The 26,346-nt window shown below is 37.8% G+C and overlaps 2 protein-coding genes across 13 annotated transcripts; one reads left to right on the top strand and one right to left on the bottom strand.

The window, feature by feature from the left end:
- The first annotated feature begins 14 nt into the window (after positions 1-14).
- On the top strand, positions 15-4,118 carry slc19a3a (solute carrier family 19 member 3a). Its single transcript, XM_028045697.1, has 7 exons — positions 15-352; positions 648-883; positions 983-1,502; positions 2,279-2,357; positions 2,483-2,675; positions 2,757-2,898; positions 2,969-4,118. The coding sequence occupies exons 1-7, from the start codon at positions 206-208 to the stop codon at positions 3,116-3,118; spliced, it is 1,467 nt and encodes a 488-aa protein (XP_027901498.1). The 5' UTR covers positions 15-205; the 3' UTR covers positions 3,119-4,118.
- agfg1a (ArfGAP with FG repeats 1a) lies at positions 3,671-24,779 on the bottom strand. 12 transcript variants are annotated; one of them, XM_028045684.1, is made up of 15 exons: positions 24,451-24,779; positions 18,624-18,717; positions 16,478-16,593; positions 15,453-15,618; positions 14,109-14,271; positions 12,313-12,417; positions 11,368-11,439; positions 9,871-10,086; positions 9,072-9,258; positions 8,637-8,713; positions 7,801-7,908; positions 7,485-7,529; positions 5,329-5,484; positions 5,092-5,186; positions 3,671-4,479 (listed from the first exon to the last, which is right to left on the bottom strand). In XM_028045684.1, the coding sequence occupies exons 1-15, from the start codon at positions 24,615-24,617 to the stop codon at positions 4,420-4,422; spliced, it is 1,827 nt and encodes a 608-aa protein (XP_027901485.1). In that variant the 5' UTR covers positions 24,618-24,779; the 3' UTR covers positions 3,671-4,419. The 12 variants fall into 12 exon arrangements, with proteins under 12 accessions (XP_027901485.1, XP_027901487.1, XP_027901486.1 ...); XM_028045686.1 differs by having other exon boundaries at positions 5,329-5,481; XM_028045685.1 differs by having other exon boundaries at positions 7,801-7,905; positions 24,451-24,778.
- Between the last annotated feature and the right edge of the window lie 1,567 nt (positions 24,780-26,346).

Below are 26,346 nucleotides of genomic sequence, written 5' to 3'. Positions count from 1 at the left end.
ACTATCTCAAGCTGTAAAATAAATATTTTCTGATAAGAATTAAGAGTAGAAAACGTGATTTACAATCACCGGCACCTTGCTGCTCTTTGACCTGGTTGTTGATTGGCAAAACCATCACTAACTTTAGATGACTAAACCTGACAGACACGCAAGACCAAAGTAGCTGCAGCCACTAAGGACACATACCAAAGCCAAGCAGGCAAACATGGAGAGTGTGAAAAGACTGAGCTCAGACTGGAGATATCCCACCACTTTGCTGTGTGTCTATGGATTCTTTAGCACAGTGAAGCCACTGGAGCCTTTCCTCATACCGTTCCTGACAGGACCAGACAAGAATCTGACCACTGAACAGGTACAAAACCGTTTTCCAGCTGATGCATGTATGGCTTCCAATTTCTTAAATAAGCATATGAAAAGACACATCCTGTGGTCATGGAAAAAGATGAATCTGTTTAATAAGAGCCAAATTATTGGCATCAAACAAACAAAACACCTAAGGAGATTACAGAAATGAATAAAAATGGGTTGAAAACTGTCTAATGCATTATTAAAAACTCTGAGGATAGTAGGAAACCTAGAAGTGTGGTTGGAAAACAGAACGTAGAACTGTTTTTGTATGTTTTTCTATGTTTATCTCTCCATTTCAGGTCAACAATCAGATTTTTCCTGTGTGGACATACTCCTACCTGTCCGTGCTGGTGCCGGTCTTCCTGCTCACGGATTGGCTGCGTTACAAACCTGTGGTGGTCTTCCAGTGTGTAATGCTCTTTATCACCACTGCTCTGCTGAGGTGGACAGAGAGCGTGCCAGCCATGCAGGCCATGCAGTTCTGCTACGGGGTGGTCACAGCCAGCGATGTGGCCTATTTCTCCTATATCTACAGGTCATGTCATGCAACTAAAAGTACAATCAGAGTCATACGTTTGGACTGTGTGGAGTTAGAGTGGATCTGACAGTTATCCCAAATTTTTGTTTATTACAGTGTTGTAGATCTAAAAAGATACCGTAAGGCCACGTCTTACAGCCGCAGCGTCCAGCTCCTCGGATACACCGTGGGCTCGGTGCTGGGTCAGCTGCTCGTCAGCTTCAACCTCATGTCCTACAACAACATCCTCGTGTTCACTTTGGTACTCACAGCCATCGCACTCGTTGCCTCCTGCCTGCTGCCCATGCCACAGAGAAGCATGTTCTTCCACAGAAAACATTCTGGACAGAGAGCGTCAGAGGAAGGCGCAAAGAGGCACAGAGGTGGATCTGAGGATGAAGAACACGACTCACAAACATCAAATACATCCCTGGGAGACAGAGGAGATAAGAAGGGACAGGGGGTTAAGGAGGATGAGGATTCGGAGGAGATAAAAGGGGCAGCATCCTGCAGCCAGGTCGTTCTGCAGCTATGGAGAGATTTCCGCCAGTGTTATTCCTCCAGACAGCTGTTGTACTGGTCAGTGTGGTGGGCGATGGCCACATGTGGCTATAACCAGACTGTCAACTATGTACAGGTCAGTGTCAAAGTCAACAAAAATGTCAATAGTCAATCAAAAGCTTGCATTATGAGAGCTCCTGTTTAATACTCTAACAACAACAAAAACGTAAAAGTAGAAAGCATGAAAATAGATTGATATGTTGCACAAAGGTTCAGTGTCCCAGTAATAAAGATATTATGGTGAAAGATTTGCATATGGTCAGCACATTAAAAGGAAAAACCTTATAAAGATGTTGCTGAAGGCTGGTAAGAGAATGCAGTTAACCACATGGAAACCAGACTTGATGAGGAATTAGCAATTTCTCCAAAAGCTACTTTAAAAAACAGATTAGATTTTGCTAACAGACAGAGACAAATACTTTAAATTTTGGAGATATATCCTAAGGATGATGAAATTTAAGTTGAAGTATTTGGCTGAAAGGGGGGAAGCCTGCAAGCCCCAGAACACCATCATAACTTTGAAGGAGATGGTGGCAGTATGGGGGTGTTTTGATGCAGGAGGGATTGGTGCACTTAAAAAATAGATTGAATCATGGGGAAAGAGCATGATGTGAAAATACTGAAGCAGCATCTCAAGATATTTGCCAGGAAGTTAAAGTGTGGTAACAAATGGGTCTCCCAAATGGACAAAGATGAATATTCCTGCAAACTATTGCAAGAAACATACAGGATACCAAAAACATTTGACTTAAATCCTGCCGTTAAAAAGGCAATTCTGAGTGCACTGCTGTAGCAGTAAATGTGACAATTACTTCAGGATTTTCTTGTAATCTGTGTGTGTATGTGATCCAGGTGCTGTGGGAGCATGTGCAGCCCTCTCAGAACTTCAGCATTTACAATGGAGGTGTGGAGGCAGCATCAAACTTGTTAAGTAAGCAGAAAACAGAAAGAAATTAAACTGTTGGAAAAAAAGGAGATTGGGAGATAAAGACATACCATCTTATTATCAAATGACCATATTTGTAGTCAGGTAAACGCTGACCTGGTGTTTTCTAGGTGCAGCAACTGCCTATGGCATAGGCTTCACAGAGGTGAGGTGGGAGCAGTGGGGGGAGCTGGCCCTGGGTGGCTTCTCAGGACTGGGAGCTGCTGCATTATTTCTCATGACTTTCACTGGAAACATCTGGGTCTGCTACACCACCTACACCATCTTCAAGTGCCTTTACATGCTGCTGATAACAATAGCCATGTAAGACTTATCATTTTGTTCAAGACTATTTTGTACTGTATAAATCTTGCATTAGTAAACAGAAAAATGTATTCCTGCAAGGTATCAAATTGCAGCCGACCTGTCGATGGAAAGGTACGCTCTGGTGTTTGGGGCCAACAACTTTGGAGCTCTGCTTCTGCAGACAATCATCACTTCTGTTGTGGTTGACAGTGGAGCGCTAGGCCTTCCTATCATTCCTCAGGTAAGCAATCTGATCACGAGATACAAACACTAAGATTTTGGTTTTACTGATGCTGTGTTTTCTTTTGCAGTTCATCATTTATGCCAGCTACTTCTCAGCCATCTCTGTGGTTTTTTTGCTTCGGGGAATATTTAGCGTCTCTAAAGCACAGAGAATAAAAAAGGAACAATCATCTTTAAATGGAAAGCAATCTGAAATCTGTGAGGAACATAAGTTCTGATATTGTAAATTGAGACTTGATTTTTTTTTTTTATCCTGTGTCCCCATATCATGGAATAAAACACCCTTTTTCGTTTTACTAAAAAATCATACAATTTTACGTGCAATGTAGGAGTAGCTTACATTCCATAAAAACATTAACATAAAGTAAATTTTAGTAATTCAATATAAAAAGGGACATTTAGGCTTACAGGCCATGAAAATGCTAAATTTCAGAGACAGAACAAAAAAGCACTGAACTGTTGCTCATTGACCCAAAGTTTACGTTTTAGAGAAAAGCAAAACATTTTAATTTGTCTAAAAGTCAAGGTCTTAGGATCTGGATGAAAAATGAAGTTGCAAACAATCCAGATGAGGAGAGGTTCAGTGGGAAGTCTCCACAGTAATTAAAGGGGGAGACACTTTCAGCAGAACTTAGCACCTGCCCACACTCCCAAGAGCAAGAGTTTCCCTTTTTGAATTGTATTACTGAGGTAAATGTACTTTCCAATTATATTCTAGTTTATTGAGAAGCACCTGCACATTTATAAATGAAAGCTTCAGTCATTTCATGTTATTTAAAATTCATTTTAATATATATTCTGTATATATTTACACATTAACTTAAAATTCTTTAATATCCCATGAAAGTGGTTTTTCAGTCCATCAGTCATTCTGCTTTCCCCCATGGGTCTGTGGTTCACTGTCATTCAAAAATGTTGGGACCGGGGTCTCTGTCAGCAGGGAGGGAGACGGCAGAACAGCGAGTTTGCCGTTCGGATGCAGCATTCACTTGTTTTCAGTTTCCAGTCACTGAAGTTTTTCCTTAGTATGAACAATTTACCCAAAAAGATTCAGCACAAACAGTTTAGTTCTTTACAAATACAGAAACTGGCAGTACCCAAGCAACAGCCCTGTCTTAACAAATCTTATGTTATACAAATACTGATATGCACAAAGAGCTAACGTCCTAAAGGAGAAAAACATATGTACAGAAATGCAGCATGATGAATGATATACTGTATGCAATAACTTAATTTTCATCCAGTTTGATTATATACGTTGTGGCTCAGGCCAGTTCACAGGTTAAGCAGAGGACAGAGGGTCAACCTCTCCCCTGGCACATGCCCTCTCTTCTTTTTCTAGTCACAGATACCGTAAGCGCCTCTGTCTTGCACATTGTTTAATTTGTGACAAACTGCGATAGAAAATACAGATTCTTACAAACATTGTGTTTTTAAAGCTACTGGTGAAACAAAACAGTGCAATAGGTGCAAGCGCGCCAGTTGTTGACCCTGTTGTGCAGCAGACGAGATGGATTTGCTATAAGAAGGGGTTGGTTGACGAGCCTCCTGCAGGATACTGAGCGGGTGGAGCGCCACCCTGGACAGAACAGAGACACAGAGAAAACACATAAGAGTCAAAGTAGCATAGAAATTACTACGGCCACATTCAGCAAATTAGAACATGGGTTCTGATGAAGCCTGGTTGTCTGATTAAAAGTACCTTTTCAAAATAACATATAAATATATATTAAACATATTTTTCATTAACCTCGCATTTCTGTGTTTGAAGAGTTTTTCTTTATTGGTCTGATGTAATAATCTAATTGTAAGTGTAATTTTTTTTTTATCACTTATAAGCAAAAATAAAGACTTTAAAATATTATTCTTGGTATAAATGCGTTTACATGTGTTTTACTGACTCTGTCGAGTTAATGACTGATTAACTTTCAATAATATTCTAATGTATTTATATGCCTGAATATACAATTTGTTTTCAAGCAAAAACATCCATATATCTATATATATATACTGCATCTTTTATTGTTTATTTGCTTTAGTGACGTAATTTAGTCTAAAGGTGATATCTGGCACATTTACAAGATTCAACCATGTATATTGATGTGGAATATGCATGGTTATCATTTTAAAATAACTAAAACTTATTGCATGGTATTTTTTTATCTACCAAAAGAGATCTTGCTGTACTAACCAGAAAGGGGTTGTTAGGGACCACAGGGGCTCCCACTGGCTGTCCAAAAGGAGTCATAACAGGCTTCGTCTGGCCAAACGCTGGGAATCCCCCACCTGATACGACAACAACACTGCTGTTAATATACAAGAAAACCCCAAATATACAACAGATACAATAAAGCTAAGAATATTTTAGTCAAATTGAAGCATTTAGATGTAATGTAACAAAGACTGGATATGTGAATTACAAACACACCGTTGGGTTGTTGAGGAAACGCTGGAGGCTGAGTGAAGGGGGGCTGGCCAGGGAAGGGTTGCTGGAATGTTCCACTGAAGCTGGTAGGGAGATTGTAGGCGGAAGCATTTCCAAATCCTGATGGCATACTCATGGAGCCTGTGCCAAAAGGTGCTGCTACACGGCAGAAAGCAACAGGGTAGAAGACCCAAAGGGGTTTAAAAGGTTAAAACAAATGTTTTCTGCTTCATGTTAGATTTATTTTTAGGACACACGAGCATGCTCATGAGCTATAACAATGCGCAAACAGTATGCAGAAAAATCAGCTTGTGAGGAGTTTGTCTGTCCTCCGTCACCTTTACGATGTCCTAAAGAGATTTTCTGTCAAATTTAGTTCTCAGCTGTGGAAAAGTCATCAGAAAGATTTAATTGTCATCTAAAAGTCATAGAAAAAGAAAGAACTCAATGCTACCCTCAATATCCATCTCACAGACTTCATGACACTAAAATCAATCAGACATCTAAAGCCTTTCTGAACTGATATAAAAATGCAGGCTGCTATGTCCTAGCTAGCTCTTGACAATTGCCTCAAAGTGTAGCAATCTTTGAACTGCTAGGAAATTTTTTTAATCAAACCCAGCAATCCTGGTGCTCTCATGGGTCAGCGCTTCCTCCAGCCCTACTTCAAATCCCATATCAGATCTGCCAAAACTGCTTTTACAATGATGCAATCAATGCCAGTAAGAAACTCTGAAACTACTCTCTGCATTCAAAAGACTACTCCTCCTCTAGCCACAATTTTCTCTACAGAAATTACTGCTATTTTCTTTATAGCGAAAGAATTGACCATCACCCAGTTATTAAGGTATATATTCCCACAGCTCTCTGTAGGAGCAGGCCATCTACAAGCCAAACATTATCAGCTCTAAGACTTACTTTCTAAAATCTAATCGGTGTGCAACATTTTAGTCATTTGCTGCTCTGAGAGTAAGTTTTTAAAAGCATTTGACTTACAGTTATGGCCATTAGATTTGGCTCCCAGCAACATTCTTCATTCGACTATTGTAGTCAGTGCATCAGCTTTTCCACATTTGGTAATTATTATACTATTTATATTCTTATATTATCTCTGCAAGATCACGACAGCAGGCTGAGCTTTAGCAGAGTCCTCAGTTCTAAACTGATTTGATTGCTGAAGCCTTAAAATGGATTTCAAACATCTGTAAGCTCAAAAATGTGTTTCACGCATTGGACATTTTAAATATTAGCTGCCTTTGAATTTAATGTTAAAAGATCTGAGACGCAGAAGGGTGCTGCAAGGCCTCTTCTTTTTATAAATTACATTCCCTTCTAGGATCTGCTTCTTTGCTAAATTACCAATTGTAATCAACATCAATATCATCTCATTGTATAGATGGACGTTAAAGCACCACATTCCTGCAATACAGCAATAATAGGACTGACTCTTCCATAAAACTAACCAAGTATTTACGAACAACACATTAAGTACTAGATACATACATGTCCTACACGGACCAAGTATCACCTGCCAGGTCCCTGCAGGTCACCTAGTAAATCCATGGTTATCTTTCATCCCAACTAATGCCATTCTCTTCTAGTAGTTCCAGCAGCATGCAAACTCAAACAGATGATGCAAAATGCACTTGTGGATTTTCTTTATGGTCACTATAACTGATTAACGTCCTCTGACAAACACAAACTATCTCAAGAAATCAAAGCAAATGTATCTCTGTTGTTAGAGAACACATTTCTTCTATCATGATGAAGCTAGACTTGTTCAGCACTTCTGTCATTTAAAAAAATGTCACACCAAATAGCTTAGTGCTTAATCAAAATATAGCTAACTTAATGATTGTCTTTTCTTTTTTTTCTTTCTTTTTTTTAGCTAATATTAGCAATTAAATAGAAACAAGAAAATAATTCAGGATGAAAATGAAGTGAACATTTTACCAGGTGAAACTAAAGTTTAAAAACAAACAACTGCACCCAATAAACAGTAAGGAAAAAATGCTTGCCACAACAGAAGGCTTTTTTTATAATATACAACACTTGCTTCTTCAAATAATTAAGAAATAGATTTATGGAAAGAAATATTAGTCACTGTCAGTTCACAGCACACAAGAAGAAAGGTAAGCAAACACTTCATAGCGACGTACCAAAGGTGGGGGTAAAACCCTGCCAATGAAGGGCACTCATCAAGCCTGTCCAGCATGATAAAAATACTCAGTAAATCTCAAATTCTGGATTTTACAGATTGCTTTATCCTGTAAGCAGAGAATGTAAACACTTGTGTAACTGTCTTCTTACTTTTTCATTCAATTTAGAATATTCCCATCTGCTCTAACTGCTAAATGAGTCTTCGGCAGACTTGCTGAATAGTTCACTTGTTGTTTTTTCTCACATAAAGCATTTCATCCTCACAGTTGTACACGATGAGAAACAGAAATCACAGATATAAGAACAAGGACAGACCTGTTGCAGCTGCCACATGTGCCGCTCTGCCATTGCATTGGAATGGGTTGGTGGGAGCTGCTGCAGGGGCGACACCAACAGCTACAAACGGGTTAGTTGATGGTGCTGCTGGAGGAAAACGTCAAGTTACAATATGTGAGAAGAAGATAAAAAAGAAAAAAAGAGCAAGCATGTGAAAAACTGGTTTCCAAAGAATTCCAATATTGGAACAAGCATCTTAATAAAACAGTAATGTTCCACTGAATTATAGGAAATAACAGGCTTCAAATAAAGTACCGGTAAGTGCATAATAAACCTCCAAACTGTGGTTTTACATAAAAAGCCTGGCAGCATATTCACAAACATCAAAATGACAATTTACAAAATGAGATGGGCAAGTAATAAAAGACTCCTAAGAAAGAAAACAGACTGCATAACTACTACTGACAACTTAATACAATGGCTCACCACTCAGGGCGGCATTCCTTCAGTGGGTGGTCAAAATATAAATATATTTTTTTTCTGGTAAATCTGATAAAGCAAAAGGTTTTTATTACTCTTTTCATGGAATCTGAACTATATTTCATCATCTCTGGGACAAAACAGAAAACACTTCCAGTACTGAGACCTAAACTGGGCTGATCCATGTCAAACAGAGATTTTCTATAACGATCTTGTGGCCTATGAAAGAAATACAGAAAAATAGGTATTGTCTGCAAAGGAATAGGTTCACTTAAACTGCCCTACAGTCAAGAACTGCTTTTGAATTATGCTATGGTATCAGCAATTTGAGCTTGCAACTTATGATCCATATTTTATTATGTAATTATATACATAAGGAAAACAGATTCACTTACCTCCAAAGCCCTGAGGCATACCGGGTAACACTTGCTGTGCTTGTGCTGAGGCAACTGTCTCTGAGCCAAAGACATTACTGTAATAACAGCCAAACAAGAGCCTTGTGTAAGAAAGAAGTGCATTTTCTTAGGAATGCATAAATCTAATTTTTATTAGACTGCTACATCTCTAATACACTAACTGCATATTATTCAGAACTACTAAATATACAACTGGTACGATTCATAATTAGCTGATACACAGATTTTTTAAAATCAGGATCAGATAAAAACCTAATCTATAATAGCCATTAAACATAAAAACTTCTTCATAGACTATATGCATAAATAAAAACACAAATGCACACAAACAAAAAACATCAAGATAGTTGCACATAAAAAATGTATCAACCAGTGCCTTTCTCAGATGTGTGAGCAGTTTGCGCTGAATCTTACCCTTGGGAAGTGCTAGAAGTGTTGTAAACACTGGTGGCAGGTGCTGAGGAGCTGAAGACAGTATCGAGCTCTGCAAGAGCAGCATAACGGTCGCCCCCAGCAATGCCTGCTGACTGCTTCTGAGGCAAACCAGCAACTCCTGCTGAGGCTGCAGCAGCAGAGCTCACACCTCCAGCAATACCACTCCCTGAAAGAGAAGCACATGAGAAAAGAGAAGGGTTCAATTTACCTCGCAGGAAAAAAATAGTTTGTCAACTCTGAATGACACAAAACCAAAAGGTCCCAAGAGCTGCCATATTTAACCTATTAAAATGGGGAACAATAGTCAGTTATTGGCAAAAAAGTGAAAATATTTAAAGAAAATAAGCTAAAATCAGCCCGAACCAACTCAGAGATGCTTCAGTGCCAGAATTCGACCGTGTCATTAAATCGTTCATACAGATGGTACTTTCTAGAGTGAGGACAGAAAGCAGCAGCATGTGGTCTTTATTTAGGTTGCTTCAGTGCCACTAAGACCAGAGTAATGCTTATGGATGAAAAAATATGCTGTAAATGAAACTGATCATTGATAAAACAATGATCAAATTTCAATGTTTCCTTGAACATGTCAAAATCAGTACAACAATATAAAGAATTCGCCCTTATTTTAAAGCATCTGTGCCTGACCTGGCCTGGACAAGAAATAAATCCTCAGGGGGTTCAATCCTTGAGAGCATAAGCAAATTCTTTATTGCTTTTATATGATCCTGTTGTCCTGGAAGCTAAAATCTACAGAACAGGCTGGGCCATAAAGGTTTACCTTCCTCTGTTTTGGCAGAGCTAAACATGTTATCCAGGTCAGCCAGGGCTGCGTATCTATCGACGGGAACGTTAGTACTCTGTACAACGTCTTTGTCAGCTCTTGTGGAGTTACTCTGGGAGGAGGAACTGAAGGATCCAAAGTCAGCACTACACGATTTGGGGAAGTTGTCAAAATTTGCAAAATTGGCATTTGCTAGTCCCCCTGAGGCGCTACCTGCATGGAAGAGAGAAATTAAAAGGTCATAAGGAAAGTCTTGATTGGTAATTTTGAGACAAAAGATCAGAACAGAGTGATAGGGGGGAGACGTGTGTGTATTGAGGGTACAGTGTGGATTGAGCCATGCTGAGGAAGGGCATGGCTCAATCCACATATCTTTACATTTACCTCTGAAGCTGTCAAGCTTCAAAGGTTAATGTAAAGATAATGTGTGGAAGGATTTTGCGGCTCTGTCAGACATGGCACCTGTGTTTTAGCTCTTAGATACAGGGAAGATTTTAAAAAATGTAATTTAAGAATTGTGGCATAGGACTTGACAAATGCCTCAGTGTTGTGACAGAAAAAAAAAAAAAAATTTTTAAGGACGTTAAATTGAACAAAAGGAAATACTGGTAAAACTTAATATCAACCAAGATGCTTTTTTTTCTTTCAACATGCATTAGAAGATATATTGTTAACCCTGAACCTTTTGCCAGTAATAATTCCCTTCTCTTCATTTGAAGCATTGAAACCATAACAGAACGGTACTCTGTGTGCCAATGATCCAATTGGTCAAAAGTATAAATAAACTGCAAATTGTTGGATCTTATAGTTTTTCAATGCATTCACACATTGTGAATGTTGTGTGTGAATGCATTCACACACAACATTATGTTTGAGGAAACATTGAATGCAACAAGGTTGGTTTTTAAAAAAGTAAACTTGAACAGAAATACCTTCTCCATCAAACCTGATAGATCATGCTGAGCTTATTTAGCTTGTGTGTTTTTCTGACTTCAGCATGTTCCAGTGAATGTTTTAGACAACGTAGTTGGACTAAAACTTTCAAACAGCAATGGAACCCAAGGGAACTGTGCACAAGAAGATTTCAGGAGCTTGTTACAAAATCCAATGGAACCCAAAATAGCAAATACATCAGGTTAAATTATTTTTGTATAGTAAAATCAATAACAAGGTACTAAGAGTTTTTGAAAAACACCAACTTTTTTATGAAGTAATGCCAATGAATCAATAGAAAACACTTGCACAATTATTGCTGTTTGCTTTCACCAGCGTGAACTAACCAAACACTGTTCAGCTAATTCAGAGGCTTCAAACTCCATCTCTCACAGTTTTGTTATGATTTTATGCCCGAACTCTAGATAACCTAGATTTTCAACAACCAAACAAAAAAGCAGCAACACGAGCCACAAGTTACGTTGAGGAAAAAGGAAATTCAGGAGGACCACACATCAGAGATGATGGAGCTGTTGTGAGGGCAAGCCCAGAGAGACTTACTGTGTGAACTTTGGAGAGGCAGAGCAGCGGTAAACTCACCCACACTGCGGCTGGATGAGAGCACAGTGAATGCTGGCAGACAGAAATCAAAGGAGGGAAAATGGAGCAATAAACAGCAAAAGATGACAGAACAGAAATAACCAAAAAAGTGGTGAAAATGATAGTGTAGACATAAATGTATGAGTACTGCAGGATGGACAGACAGTCGTTCACCATTTGTGACAAAGACACTGATGCAAAAAAACAGTAAGAGGTTTAACAGAAATGACAGAGACAAACACACAGAGACAGACAATCAATGTGTCCAGTAGGGGGCAACGCAGCACATAATAGCTTCCTGTAGCAGGTTTATCTTTGTACGAGTGTGTGAATGAGAAAACGGGTTCATTCGCGCACTCTTGAAAAGCATGCAGTTATTTTATTTTGTATGCAGACGTTTTACAGAACTGACTGATCAAAGGTAAGCTAAATATATGTTAGGTCAGCCAAAGTGAACAGAAATGAGAATTTCACACAGAACATGCCTCACAATATGCAACTGGTAAACAGCTTATTTTTATTTAGCGTGTTTGCCTTTGAGAAACAATCCCAATTGTTTATCAATCAATCAATCAATCAATCAAATTTTATTTGTATAGCACATTTCAGCAGCAACGCATTTCAAAGTGCTTTACATCATTACAAACACAGAAACACAATGCAACATAGAATCAAAAACAAAGCATTAAGTCAAGTTCCATCAATAAATTTGTAATTGATTACATTTCAAATACAATTCTAAACAGGTGGGTTTTTAGTTGAGATTTAAAAGAAGTCAGTGTTTCAGCTGTTTTACAGTTTTCTGGAAGTTTGTTCCAAATTTGTGGTGCATAGATGCTGAAAGCTGCTTCTCCTCGTTTGGTTTTGGTTCTGTTTAGTGTTAGTGTGGTAGTGAGCTTGCTCTACCTGTATTTGGAGGCTGAAATGACGTCTGTGGTGCAGGGGTGTTCCCAAACGCATCAAAATTTGCAAATCCTGCCCCTGCGCTGACATTCTGTGCTGCTGCAGGTGCTGATGAGGTGATATTCAGATGGACAGATGAGCAACAAAGAAAAAAATAAGAAATAAAAGTGAGTAGGGAAGTGTGGATGAATGAACTTAGAAACAACATGTCACAACATGAGTGACTGCAATGGATATTTATGAGATACAGACATTTGACCTTTTCCAGTGATTTTACATGCATTATGAATTAATCAATGTGTATATTTGTGTCAATGATTTCCATGAGAAAATTTGTGGATGTCACTGCAGCTGCTGAAGAAATATTTGATTCTCAAAGGGCTTTAGCTGCCAGGAGGCAGGAGAATCCAAGTTGCTTAAAGTTCAGAGAGAGGTTTCCACTGTCAGAGGTGATTTGGGACTTGAGCTTTCTGAAGTCCAAAGTCAGCACAGCTGCTATCGGGAAATTTCAGAACACCTCGCGCTTCCCACTTCTGAAAGGCTTTATACAGACTCAGATTTCATTATCCAGCAGTTCTTGGCACTTCCCCAAACTACTAAAAGTGCCTATGTCTTGTTTAATGACCATGGTATCACAGTACTTGATTGGTCAGCAAACTTCCTCGACCTAAACCCCATAAAGCATGTACAGAGTACCAGCAGGAGGAAGATAGGAGACACCTGAACCATCGGGCCAGATGAGCTGGAAGATGCTTTAAAAGGCTTCCTGAACACCTTGGCAGAGCAACAGGCAGACTGCCTCCATGTCATGCAGCATGTCTGCAGTATTCATGCAAATGGAATTATAACCAAATATCAAGGACATATAATATACAGTACATGGACAGCTTCTATGTGGGTCAACATTTTTTTTCTTTCCTAATAATTTTAATTTTCTGAAAACCTGAATTTTGAATTTAGCTTTAAGCTATAATAATGAACATTACAGATATGATGTGCAATCAGTAATTAATCAATATTGTATTAATTTGATGTTTTCATTCAAATTACTTAAATGTCTATTGAAGAATATTGTAACTTATTGAGATGTTATTCGCTGGGCAACTTGTTTCCCAGCCCACTCTTTTCTTCTTTTTGAATAAAACTGTGGAAATGAATCACTATCATCATTGTTTATCTGTCTGTAAGCAGCAGTGATCACACCATGAAAAAACCAGCAGTTTCCAGAAGTACACTGTGTCCCACAATAGGCAGTAAATATGATTTGGAACAGCAGGAACCTTTTTTAAAGGTATTGTTTTATACCATCAGACCAGGTTCCTCTTTTTGAAGCAGCACAGCAGGAACAGCATCTAACTGTAGTTCTGAGAAATGCTTTTTAGAAACATTTTACATAAAAAAAACTTTGGTCCAAGCATGAGGAAAAAAAAAACACTGGTGCAAACTGCTTGGTAACTGGTCAAAAACATTGCAAGTATCTGTTGTCTTTGGAGAACAAATTCAGAAACAGAAATGACACTAAATCTAAAAAATTTAATTTTTTAGATTAGTCTAAAAAATTTAATTCACGAAAAAGAAGCAAACAGCTTTCGTACTGATGTCATCTTACTAGTTATTGTTGGGCATGGACTCAAATGCCTACCAAACAGACAACTTCCTTTGATAGTCCTATAATTGAGATAATAGCCTTTAAAAACATCTCAGAGTTTTTTCTGTGCATTTATATATCAGATATTTTAGCTACCAACAACTGCTGAAACATTTCAATGAAATAAATCAGTAATTAGTTGGATTCTTACTTGTGTGGCTGTTGAAATGTGCGAAGTTAGCAAAGCTGGAGCCAGAGGCTGAGTTCACATTGGCTGGGGCTGCAAAGATGTCTCCACCCAAGTCACTGAGGAGGTCAAACTTTTTTTCATGGAACTGCTGTTGATGGTGTTGCCCACGGCTCACTACTGGAGACTGTTGGAGACAAGAAACACAAATGGGGAAAAAATAAATGTATAAATATTTTTTTGCCATGTGCACAACGTTGGAAATTCACGACTGGCTGGGCAATTTAAACATCATTTAAATTCTTGTAAAGACTAATTTGGAGATCACAGGAAGGAGCAGGTAGAGTGAGGAAAGTCCACAAATTATAGACAGAAATCAAGCCAATGGCCGTAACCCATCAGCTGTTGGAAGTTGCTGTAACCAATCACTAGACTGAACATGCAAGTAAGAAATCTGCCATTGAAGCTCTTGATGAAGATCTTCCGAAGTTCTCGGAAAGTGGAACATTTGTAAACTAGACTGACACTTGTACTGACAGTACAAGTGGTACAGACAATACAAGTGTCAGTCAGCACATTTGACTGACACTTGTACAAGCAAATGTACAAAGTGTCAAACTAAAGCTAAGTATTTTCTGTGACATGTAACTATGACAGCACCAAATTATTATTTTTGTAATCGATTATTCTATTGATTTTTCTGACAATTAATCAGTATTTTTAAAAATGGATTAATTTTGGTTAAATGAAAAATTCAGCAGAGTTTTCATTTAACCACTTAGGCCTTTTTATACAATATTTAAAATATAATAATAGATGCAAGTACACACATAATTCCATTACTTTTTAAATAAATAAACATTTTATTGCTGGAAATGCAATAACGCCATTCCTTTAGTACATGCTTAATCATTTGTAGCAACGGATATACCTGCAGGTTAAAAAAAAATACTTCTAACATCAACATGTGAAAAGAACCACTCATTTTGGTTGACTTAACATCAATGAAGTGTAGCGATAATTTGCTGATTAATTTTTGGATTAACCAATTAATAATTAGATAGCAAAAGGTTTTTGATAGTTCACAGAATTTGAACCAGGTGAAGAAAAAACTGGACTACTCAAAGGGTTCTGGGACTTTAATGCAAATATTTTTGTACAGTTTTGCCTTAATTACTGAGAGTAAACTTATATAAGTTTTTGGGCTGCAGTTTACTTTGGTAATCTGATTTGATACAACTGTTTTCTTTTTTTGCTGTTTTTGTTTTTGGGGACAGGGGGTGAATCTCATTTTAGTTTTGTTTTGTTTGAGTCAGGCACTACTCTTTTACAATAAAGTGTTTGTGTGCATGTGTGTGAAATATTCACCTGATTTGGAGGGGTATTCTTAGTCAAGTGCAGAGTGGGGGCCGAATCCCCCAGCAGTGATTTAAGCGGTCTGACCTCTGGGGTGCTGTTGGTGCTGCTGTTTGAGGAACCGGAGATGGAAGCATGGACCGATGCCACAACCTTGGCTTGTTCAGGAGGCACATACCTTGGAAGAAAATAATATATGCATCACATTAACGTTAAAATATCTAAACTGTAATAACCGATAATAGAAAGAAATTAAATTGATTTCAGCAGACTTTTAACTTTTAGCTCAGAAATAAAGACTACAGTATTCTGCAGAATAATAATTTTTCAATATAAAGGTTTATTTAAAGATGTGTTAGCAGATTAACTGTGATTATTGGATAAATAACATCTGTAACTGTAAAGCACTGTCACTGCTATATGATTTTGTGTCTGATTCAAAAAATGCACGTTTGTTCCAAAAGGGCATGCTGAGGCATGCAGAGGTATCTCTACTGCTCTCATTTTGGTCAGTCTTCAGAGACTAAACATCTGACGACGAGCTAAAAATAATTCTTTCATAATCAGGTGTGTTCGCTCTATGAAACGTCTCAACCTCAAGGAAAATAGTACATATTATTAGTGCATCTTATTTCTCTGTAACCGCATAAGTATTCTTTTTAATGTTACTTTGCTTTTCAAATCTAAAATTGACAATGACCTTAATCTTGTTTGCATTAGATAATATGTCCTGTTAGACATAACACTAATATGAGAGTAATACTGACAGGGCTAAAGAACAAATGTCTGATTTGAATTCATCCTTTACCTTCTTGAAGTCACTATTGCAAATTTAGAGCAGCTTTTCTGTAGCGACCTACATTCGGTGCACTAAAGGAGGAGTGTTTGGTAGCTTGCTGGAGGCTGAGTGCTATGAGCTCCCTTTGAGACATTCCATACCAGAAATAAGGGAAACTCAAAGACAAGCTGCATGTCAGCACAGTTCTCAGATCTGTTCATTCAGATCTATGTACAACCAGCATGAAAAGCTCACTCACCATCTCTTCTTCTCATATTTCTCTTGAAGGAACTCCTTGACTTTCTGTGGTTCTCTGAAGTCTGGTACTGATGAGGTTCTGTCGTCATAAAGACCGAGCCAGATCTGTTTACATACCTGAAACATATAAATGCAGGAAAGTTATGTCAGCTTACAAATTTATTTTGTAAACTCCACTATACAATATTAATGTACTTTTAACTGTTAAGAAGAAATCTAGTAACAGAAAAATAATAACAGAACTTACTTAATAATGCTAATTAAAAATGATGCCAAAAAAAGAAAAGAAAAATACTGAACCACCCTAAACTAACTTATGTATTTTAACAGACCTATTTTACAGGTCTAGTATTGAACAATTGAACAAAAAGGAATTAGAGGACTATCCCTATTTATGTTAAGTTGTGGTCATATTACACCCTATGACAGTTACACCCTGACTTGTCAGTTGTCTAGGAAACATTTAATGATACCCTCCATAATAAATGTAAACCAGAAACTGTTATTGGTAAAAAAAAGTCTGGCTGTTACATCAGTGCTTATTCAAGAAAAGTTAAGTGGAAGGAAAAGGAGTCAAAGAAACAAAGATAAATGCAGTGTTGAACAGCCTGTGAAGTAAAGTCAGTGTGAAGTTTCCAGAGTCCATGGTTATTTGGTAAGCCATTTCATCAGCTGCTGTTAGTCCAGTGTTTTCTAAAATCCAAAGTCAGCAAAACCGTCTAGCAGGAAATTCTAGAGCACTACATGCTTCCTTCTGCTGACAAGCACGATGGAGATGCTGATTTCATTTTCCAGCAGAGCCTTCTCACACAGAACATCACTGTGCGTGATTTCACAAATTCACCTAAACCTCATACAGAATCTCATACAGAAAGAGCTCTGGTCCAGAAAAAGATGAGACATCGGACCTAACAATACACATAAGCTGAAGGCCGCTATTCAACCTGGGTTTTCTTAACACTGTAGCAGAGCTGCAGGCTGATCACTTTGATGCAATGCAGCATTAATGCAGTAATCCATGTAAAAAGAACTGAAGACCTGTACGATACAGGTCACATACATAGTTTGCAATGGGGGTAGCTGGTATTAAAAATCTAGTTAATTGGTATAATATTCAAACTTGTGCAGAAACTTCATTTTGAGTTTTCATCAAGTGTCAGACAAAAACATCCAAACAAACAGAAAGAAACACTTCAACTACACCAATCTGTCTGGAATGACTCTCCGACAAAGGTTCCCTCGGATTGAAAATATGAAATAAATCAGTTTTTCATTGATATCCTAATTTACTAAGATAGACATGTAGTAACAGTGATAAAACCAACAAGAACTGAGTGTCAAAATTCTTGATGTACAATACAAAACAGCATGAAGCCCAAGATACAACAGCTGATGGTATTTGAACCCTAGCTGTTGTATCAGGGTTTTTTTCTGGATCAAAGTGTGCAAAAATGGAATGAAAAAAAAAAAATAGCAACATGATGGAGTAATATTTACAGCCTGGAGGACACCAGCATCAATCCCAACCTTGAGACTCCAGCATGTCTGCCTGCCGGATGATTTTGCTTTAGCTTGTAATAAACTGTGTCCCTGGTGGCACTGATCTATTTTATACTCCGTTTACCACAAATGTGATGACGGACTTGACGGACTTTGGTTTCTCTGTTTATATTGTCCTCCTCAATGAGATTTAAGCAGATAGGTGAGTAGTTGAATGACAAACCTTTCATACTGAAACTCCACAGTGCTTATTAATAAAGAATGTGGTACTTTGGACTATAGCTTGTTTATAAAACACAGACCATTTGTTAATACATTTTTTTAAAAATTACATATTGAGATTTCCACCTGTAAATCAAGTAAAACCAGAAAGAAACAAAGCCTTTAAGAGTAATTCAAAGTTGTATGCTAGTGTTTCCCAACCCTGGTCCTCAAGGCACGCTGTCCTACATGTTTTAGAGGTTTCCCTGCTTTAATGTGCCTGATTCAACTGATTGCAGTTCAACAAACGCCTGTTAATCAGTCATCAATTGAAATCAGCTGGACTGAAGCAAGGAAATACCTCAAACATGCAGGGCAGTGTGCCTTGAGAACCAGGGTTGGCAAACACTGTTTTATGCAACAGAGCAGAATTTCACCACGCTTACCTCATTGCCATGTTTCTGTAGGAACTCGATTTCCTGTTGCGTGAATGTTGTCATGGAGATAGACTTAACTCTATGGGGTGGGTTCAGTCCTCGTCTGCGGGCAGAGAAATTAAACCGGGGTCAATTTGATGTCATGTCACGGTAAGCGAAACCATCATCTTCATGTGCTCTATGGCCCTCTTCTTTGGATGGGGTCGTTTAATTAGCTACAAGCCAGCAGGTTGCTTGTGTAACTGAGTCGACTACAAGTACAAGAAAAGACAAAAGTGACAAATGAATCACGGCATATAGACAAAAAAGGAAGAAGAAAACAAAGGAAACGGATGAAACATTTCCTGAACTTGCACTGACTGAACTCAGATTGTCAGTGTAACCAAGCAATGAGTAATATCCCCTAATATGGAAACTATTAAGGAGTGACATCCGTTATCTCACAAAACCTCGTTTATTCCCCTTCAGAAAGTCACAGCTCAGCTTCCAACAGTTAGATTAAAGGGTCATTAAAGGGTTATTGTTTTGAGTTAAACCTAACTAATATGACTGTAAGGTCATTGCCGTTTGTCTTTGAAGCTGATCACAGAACATTTACTTAGACAAGCAAACCATTAACTGTGACTTAAGGGCACAGACATCGGAGCCTGCAAACAAATAAAATGAGTTTTTACAAATTAAAGAAAATAATCAGAGCAAAACTATTCAAAATATGAATGAAGGGACACAGAAGTTTGCATGTAGAATTTGCATGTAAGATTGCGGAAAAAGTCAATATTACATGAGCTATATTACCTTAATGAGTCTTTTACTGAAAGTGAAACTCAAAACAGGTCAACATTTGAATATGGTAAAAAGATATTAATCACCTGGCACTTACATAATAGAGTCATTAAATGCACTAAGATGGAATCTGAACTCAAGATTTAAGTAATCTAACATCAGGAATCTAACTACACTCTAGGTGTTACAATAGGAAATTCAGAAATTTCCCAATTTTGGACATTTGCCTGCATTTCTATGATGTGTAACAGTTTGAATTAAAGGTTTCTATTTTTACTCATTTTTCTAAAATTGAAATAAATAAACAGAATTGTACTATTTTTGCTCTTGCCTTTTATAACTTCCATTCTGAGGAGTTGTCTGTGTTTTAATTCCCTGCAGTGTTTTATACGTGAGATAGTCGAAATTGTTCAAACTGAATATTATATTAGAGGCCGACAACCAGTTGTCAATATTAAATTAATCCTTGTTTTAGATGTAGATACAAACAACTGATACTTTGGACTTTTTAAGTGAGAAAAAAAAATGCCACAGCTGCCTAGAAAAAAAGGATCTTACGTTTCACAGTTACGCTGTTACAGTGTTATGCACAAAGCCAAGCCAAACCTGGAATGAAACACTAGACCAAGGTTGCTAAATTATTGACAGGCGTTAACTTTCTCAGAACTTTTCATCTCGCTCATTCTTTTCACGTTCAGTCAGCTTAACTCACTATTACTCAGTAACACAAAACAGAGATAACAGGCAGCTTGGACAAAGAAAATGTACTTGTGATATAATCCACAGGTTATACCGTATACAAAACAACACAAGAAAGCGAGAGAGATTTCCAGCACATTATCAGCTTTTGTTCAGTTATGTCTTACTGAGACTTCTTGTGAAAACAGATAAGAGAATGATTGACAAAAAAAAATTATACAAAATCTAAATAAAAAGTTGTCTAAACCACCAAACCAAAGACTAATTGAATCGAAAGAAGAAAAAAAAAAACTTTCCAAACGTAACTTTTGTTCTCATCTTGTTTTCGACTTTGAAAATGAGTCAAACTGAACAAATGAAAAACGTATTTAAACATCTCTTCAAAAAGGGAGAAAAGTGTGTGCTACTCCTTACATGATACTTTAGCAATTCTTCAGAGCCTGAGGAAGGTAAGCGATAAGATCCTATTCGAATCAAGATGAAACTAGGTCAGAAACAAAAAATCACATTGCCTTAAAGAGTGAAATATGATGTGAACATTTCTGCCCACTGAGTTCCCATTGAGGGGTCTAATTCAGGTTACATTATCTTATCTGCTGTGGTTTTGCTTGCTAATGTTGTTCTCTGAAAAAGGAAAACATCATTTGCTTACATTTATGTCATCGCTGTTGTTTATTTTTGTGGGAGCCAACTGAAAGATACAATACAGATATCAGTCTGGATTCCATCTATGCGGTGACAGGGTAAAAGACTTTCTTAACACAGTATGTGCTATCTCACAACAGTCAGTGGCTTTTAAAAATGCAGAAGTACAGAGATGTACAGGATACCACTGATTCCACAATCACAATTCTGAAAACATCAGCAAAGACTGGTCCACATTTCCAAACAAGCAGAAGTCCACTCGGTTTCCCTACACGTAAACAGAGCGGCATGCACACTGTGTGCTTAAATGCTATCACATATTGCACAGTAAAATAATTATGACCTTGTCTCTGCTGTACACCGAATAGCTGAGCCAGAGAACTCAACTCATTTGCATACGGAAACAGCTCCAGGATGAGAGAAACTGGCAAAACTAAGCCTCATAAGAGTGGAAGAGCTTGCATGAAGCCTAAAATAACTGCTGAAGAGGAAACATTTAATACCTAACCTGTAGTTTAAAATAAAATAAAAACTCTTTAAGTCAAACCGAATTGTTTACATAAGCGTTACTCACGCTTTGCTTGAACATCATAAAAAGATTAAACACGTTATAATTTAAATAGTGTCTGGCGGCTATTTATTATACTAGTCATGTTTGACACTTGGCCCTCCTTAATGCCGTCTTGTCGCTTTTGTATCCCTGCTTACTCAAGACAAGCAGACCGAGTGGGGTTCCTTCCTGCCAGCAGCAATTTACCAGAAAGAGACATTGTGAGCAGTGTTCCTCCTGGGAAGGTCCCCACCTTCGCCAGGAATGTGTTTACATAGCAGATTCCAACACCACCCATTAAATAACCACAACTGAAAGAGGAAAAAGTGTTTATGTTCTGGCCGTCACCCTTAAAGAAGTCGCAACCATTAAATTGTCCAAACTTTATTTGAAAAAACAAACAAAAAAAAAATTAAAAGAAATCATTAGAAAATAAATCAGAAATTTACTTTTAAGCATCTATTGGGATTCTATCTGCAGTAAATGTGTCTTTTAAATAAAATGTTTTGTAAAATTGTAAAAGCATTTTTACTCAGGGTTGTTTTATTTATATTAAACAAACTATCATTTTAACCACTGATATATGAAATAGCTTTTAATGATACATTGAGTAAACTGGGTTCTTTTTTCATTAAGAACTTCTAATACACTCCTTGTATAAATGAAAAGACATTCTGTCACAAGTTTTTTTTTTCTTTTTTTTTTGATCAGGGATTACAGAACATAGTATAGTAAAATTAGTTTTCTCTGTTGGGTGTGGTCTCTTTTTGGAGCCGATTGTTCCTGGTGTGAGAAATACAAGATCACAAAGCAGCGTTTAACCTGATCAATCTCCTACTTACACCACATATTGTGTGCATTAAATGTGCTTAGAGCAGCTGATGGTTGCCAGGTAACTGTTGGATATTTTATGGCAGTGCAGCTTTTACAGTTAAAATCTTTGGTGCCTTTGTTCTAACACTAAACTCTGTACATTCACAGATTTGTAAATTCGCAAATCATTTGTTCTACGGTACTTCTCTCATATCACAACTGTTAAGCTAGCTAACTAAGCTCAGAAAGATCTAGCTACAGCCACAACACAAAAATGAAACTCAGGTGAATCTCAGCCGAGGTAATGTCTGAAACATATTTCAAGGGGCAGAATATTTCTGTGAACCATCATGGTCACATCTTCTTTCCTGCTCGGCTGAAAACCCAGGTGTTCGACTGCCCTATTACCTCTCCCCGTCACTTCCTGATGTATTCTGCAGCTGGTCACTTATCTGACTTGGACTAAAACTCCTGGAAAAAAATTTAAGACAACTGAACATACAGGCAGCGTCTGTGTGTCATTAGCACAGTCAGTCCAAATTTCGGAACTGAATGCTGCTTGTATGATTCGGTAAGTAAAACTTTTCATATCTCACATTGCAATTGCAAAGTATATCTTACTCCTTCATAATGCTACATCACTGGTCATACATTATACTGGGGAGCTCACAATGAAAATAATAAAATAAAATAATTCCGTTACTGATCAAAGTTTTTGAATTTTTATGAATTTTAATATTTGTTTTATGCAGAAATGCATAGGAAAAACATTTTAAACCACTAGAATAATCGGTCTCAGTCTCAACATGATCGAAGGGCGTTCTCCTGGAAGTGATTTGTCGCTCCAAATAATTAAAAAACAGGAGAGACAGACAGTGACCTGCCGTCCCAGCCACTTCCTGTTGCACACATGCATCACATGCTGCTGATGTAGCAGCAGAGTGGGGCCACACCACTTCCTGCGCCTACAATTACAACCAGTTTGAAGCGCATCTCAAACACACAGGAAATAATTCATGAACAGTTAACATGAGATAAGTGTCAAAGATAGGAAACGTTTTCTTCAGATTGAACTCAACATACAGTAGGTTGTAATGTTACTAATTACAGAACCACACCACACCTGTAATTCTACTGTAAGCCAAAATTATTTTTTGCAATGCTAAATATAAAAAAATATCCAATTATTCATTTATCAAAATAGATATTGTTTCAATCTTTGAATGATAGTAACATAAAACCTAAAATTTCTGTAACAAACTAAATTGAAAATTTCATGTTGAACCTTACACAAAATAATAAATGTCTGTCAAATTTAAGATTATGTGCTTATATTAACAAATATTTACAAAACAACACACATGAGTGCCATCTAAGCTCTTTGTGAGTACAGCAAATTAGAAGAAGGAGCACATACAACAAAAACAAGAAAACGCTTGATTTTACTGTGAGGTTTACCTTACTGCATATTGTTGGTATTCAAAAGAGATACTTGTCTAAATGACAACATATTACTAAAACTACTAAGTTTTAGTCTTTAACCAGACAAGTAAGTGCAGATGTCATATTTGTAACTGAAAAAGAAGAGAACATTCTAACTAATCTCACATCTGAAGTTTACAGAAGCCTGGATTTAGGTGATAGAAAACAAACTCCACCGTACTCCACCGTAATGACTAGTTTAGTCAGTATGTTTAAACTTTGCAGACAGGAGCTCCTATAAGGTACCTCGATCAGCAAACAGAATTGAAATTCCAGTTGTGATCCTCGTCAGAGACAAATTAAGGGTTGAGAAATGTATTACATAAATACATTATGCCATCATAACCACTGCTCTCACAGTCGTCGGTCACATCTCTAAATAAAATGACATTGATACGCCCAGGTGTCAAGTTTACAACCAAAAAAAGTGGTCTTCAAATCAATAACTAAAAGGTGTGTCGGTGTGGCTCTTTCTATAAAGAGTACATGGTTACTAAGTAACATTAGTCGGAATGGGGGGCTTCCTAACGTTAACAGCAACTGGTAGCAGCATCTGGCTAAAGGCTTATCTGTCGCTTCCAAGTGCAAGATAAGTTCACTGGCTAGCACTGGAAGCTAAAGTTAACTAGCATCGAGGGTGGTCGTCCTTTCAGTTCCATTGTGGGGGCACTGACAACTCATGCACCCCACCCAATACAACACAACCAGACAATGTCAAGCAGCAAATCCCACGCTCACTGCAACCTATGTGGAAATATATGTCTAATGTTAGTTTACGTTAACAGCTTTGGTTCGCCCGTCATCTGAAACTCTATATATCATATGCACAAAAGCTGTGGCTCACGTCTGACACTTAATACTCACAAGATGCCAGAGCAGGAGGTGCACACGAAAGAACCCACAGTCATGTTGGCATAGGTTGGGCCGCGCTGATCGCAGTCAAAGCACTTTCTATTGGGAGGCAAACTCGTCATTTCTCTCAGCATCTTCAGATGTTTCTCCTCCTGTTTTCGTTTCGCGCTCGCCGCCATGGTGGAAGATACGCAACACGGGTAATTAAATGAGAGGCTGAGGGGTCAGCGACAACTAAAACAAAGGGCTGCGCTGTTTAACGGCTGCCGACTCGCTGCTAACGGCAGATAGGGGCGGCTCTGTTGTCAGGGGCGGCCTGGCGTCTCCTCCAGCAAGGAGTTTCAGGATGCACATCGGAGGAGACGAGAGGAGCCTCTGCCATCTACTTCCGCTTTGTCAAAAATCCCGTTATGCTCGCCCTCATTTTATCTCCGGGACAGTTTTTTGATTAAATATCTATCTTTTATGATAGATGTAGATTTGTGCTTTAACCAAGAAGAAGAAAAAAAACATGTGTTAGAACTCAGTTATTTAAAAAAAAAAAGTTTAATATACAAGTTAATTCAAATGATTTTTTCAAGAAAACCCGGAAAAGTCATTTTAATTAACTGTACTAATCTGTTCTTTATATTATTTATAAACAGCTGCAAATTCGGAGTTTATGGAAACGGATGTTCAGGTAAAAGAAGTTGAGAGTTGTCTAGAAATAATGATGGAAGGTTTCATCTTGCCAGTAGCATCTTTGACGACCCTTTTTAACACACCAGCGCCACTGTGTGGATTAGGTTAATAACTGTGGTATTACTGTACAGGTTGTTCTAGAATTTCAGAAAATATTCCCAGAGAGCAAATGCTAAGAAAAGCACAGCATTTTTAAAAAGAAAATGCACCTGGTAGTACTCGGTGAATTTCTTTGCTGTTCAAAAATGAGGAAACATTCAGTCAAAACAAAAGTAGCCGTGTCCACTGACCTTTGTCACAATACACTGACAAAGGTGTATTTTATTGAAATTGCAATTATAATGTGTAAATTTGAAGTGGAAAGAAATATATATTGGTTTCGCTTTAACTGTTATCTTTCATTTTGCATCTGAACAATACAACGTGTATATATTTTACTCTCTGATACACTTCAGTACAACTCTGTTTACCCAATGGTCTTTGAAATTCACTTATTGTAATTAGTGAATAGATTCTACCTGTGTAATTGATTAACAAATAAAAAAACACAATAAAGGACATAAGGAACACAGCAGGGGCACTTGTCAATTCATCAACCAAAACTGCAAACCTAACATGTCATAGCCATTAACATAAGCTACCAGGCTGGGCAAGATGAGCTTTAGTCAATTAAACAGCCAAATGATCTATAGTAACTTTGGAGGGGCTGGAGAGATTCACAGCTCAGCTGGGAGACTGTCGACTAACAACTTTGGACAAATACTTCACAAATCAGACTTTTTGCCACTAACTTTTCTAGAGGCAAGAATGTTAGTTATTGTTGAAAGCTATAAGCAATGTAGGGGCAGCTAGCATGAAAGAAACCACTCTGGTCAGAGGTTGTTTTTTTTTGTCAAAGTGTTAAAAGCAGTGTGGGAGAAATGCAACACTCCACATCATCCTGTGCATAGTATCATGCTGTTGGAATCTGTTTATTGAGAAAGCAAAGCAAGCTGGCCACAATTGATAGGGAACTAAACAAAGCTCACTGTGGAGGCAATTCTGTAAGTAAATCTGTTGAATGTTCATCTTTCAGCATGAGGGTGTCTCTAAATTTACAAGAGCAAAGGTGGAAGAAGTTAGATCAAAGCGTATCTATGTGTCAGAATAAGTTAGTCCTAAATCAAATGGTTATTCTGTGTCCACACTTGAAAACTGATGTTCAGACCATCCCCAGCAAACCTTAGA

Source organism: Xiphophorus couchianus, chromosome 18 (assembly GCF_001444195.1).
Source record: "Xiphophorus couchianus chromosome 18, X_couchianus-1.0, whole genome shotgun sequence".
Classification (NCBI taxonomy): Eukaryota; Metazoa; Chordata; class Actinopteri; order Cyprinodontiformes; family Poeciliidae; genus Xiphophorus; species Xiphophorus couchianus.
The sequence above is the reverse complement of the archived record's forward strand: the minus strand, read 5'-3'. Positions and strand labels throughout refer to the sequence as shown.

Bases quoted from the DNA above. Each gene is read 5' to 3' on its own strand.
- agfg1a (XM_028045684.1), bottom strand. From the start codon at position 24,617: ATGGCGGCGAGCGCGAAACGAAAACAGGAGGAGAAACATCTGAAGATG. The intron at 18,718-24,450 runs GTGAGTATTAAG...CTCTGCCCGCAG, and splicing joins ACCTCCTGCTCTGGCATCTT to ACGAGGACTGAACCCACCCC. The intron at 16,594-18,623 runs GTAAGCGTGGTG...TATATGTTTCAG, and splicing joins TACAGAAACATGGCAATGAG to GTATGTAAACAGATCTGGCT.
- slc19a3a (XM_028045697.1), top strand. From the start codon at position 206: ATGGAGAGTGTGAAAAGACTGAGCTCAGACTGGAGATATCCCACCACT. The intron at 1,503-2,278 runs GTCAGTGTCAAA...TATGTGATCCAG, and splicing joins AGACTGTCAACTATGTACAG to GTGCTGTGGGAGCATGTGCA. The intron at 2,676-2,756 runs GTAAGACTTATC...TATTCCTGCAAG, and splicing joins CTGCTGATAACAATAGCCAT to GTATCAAATTGCAGCCGACC.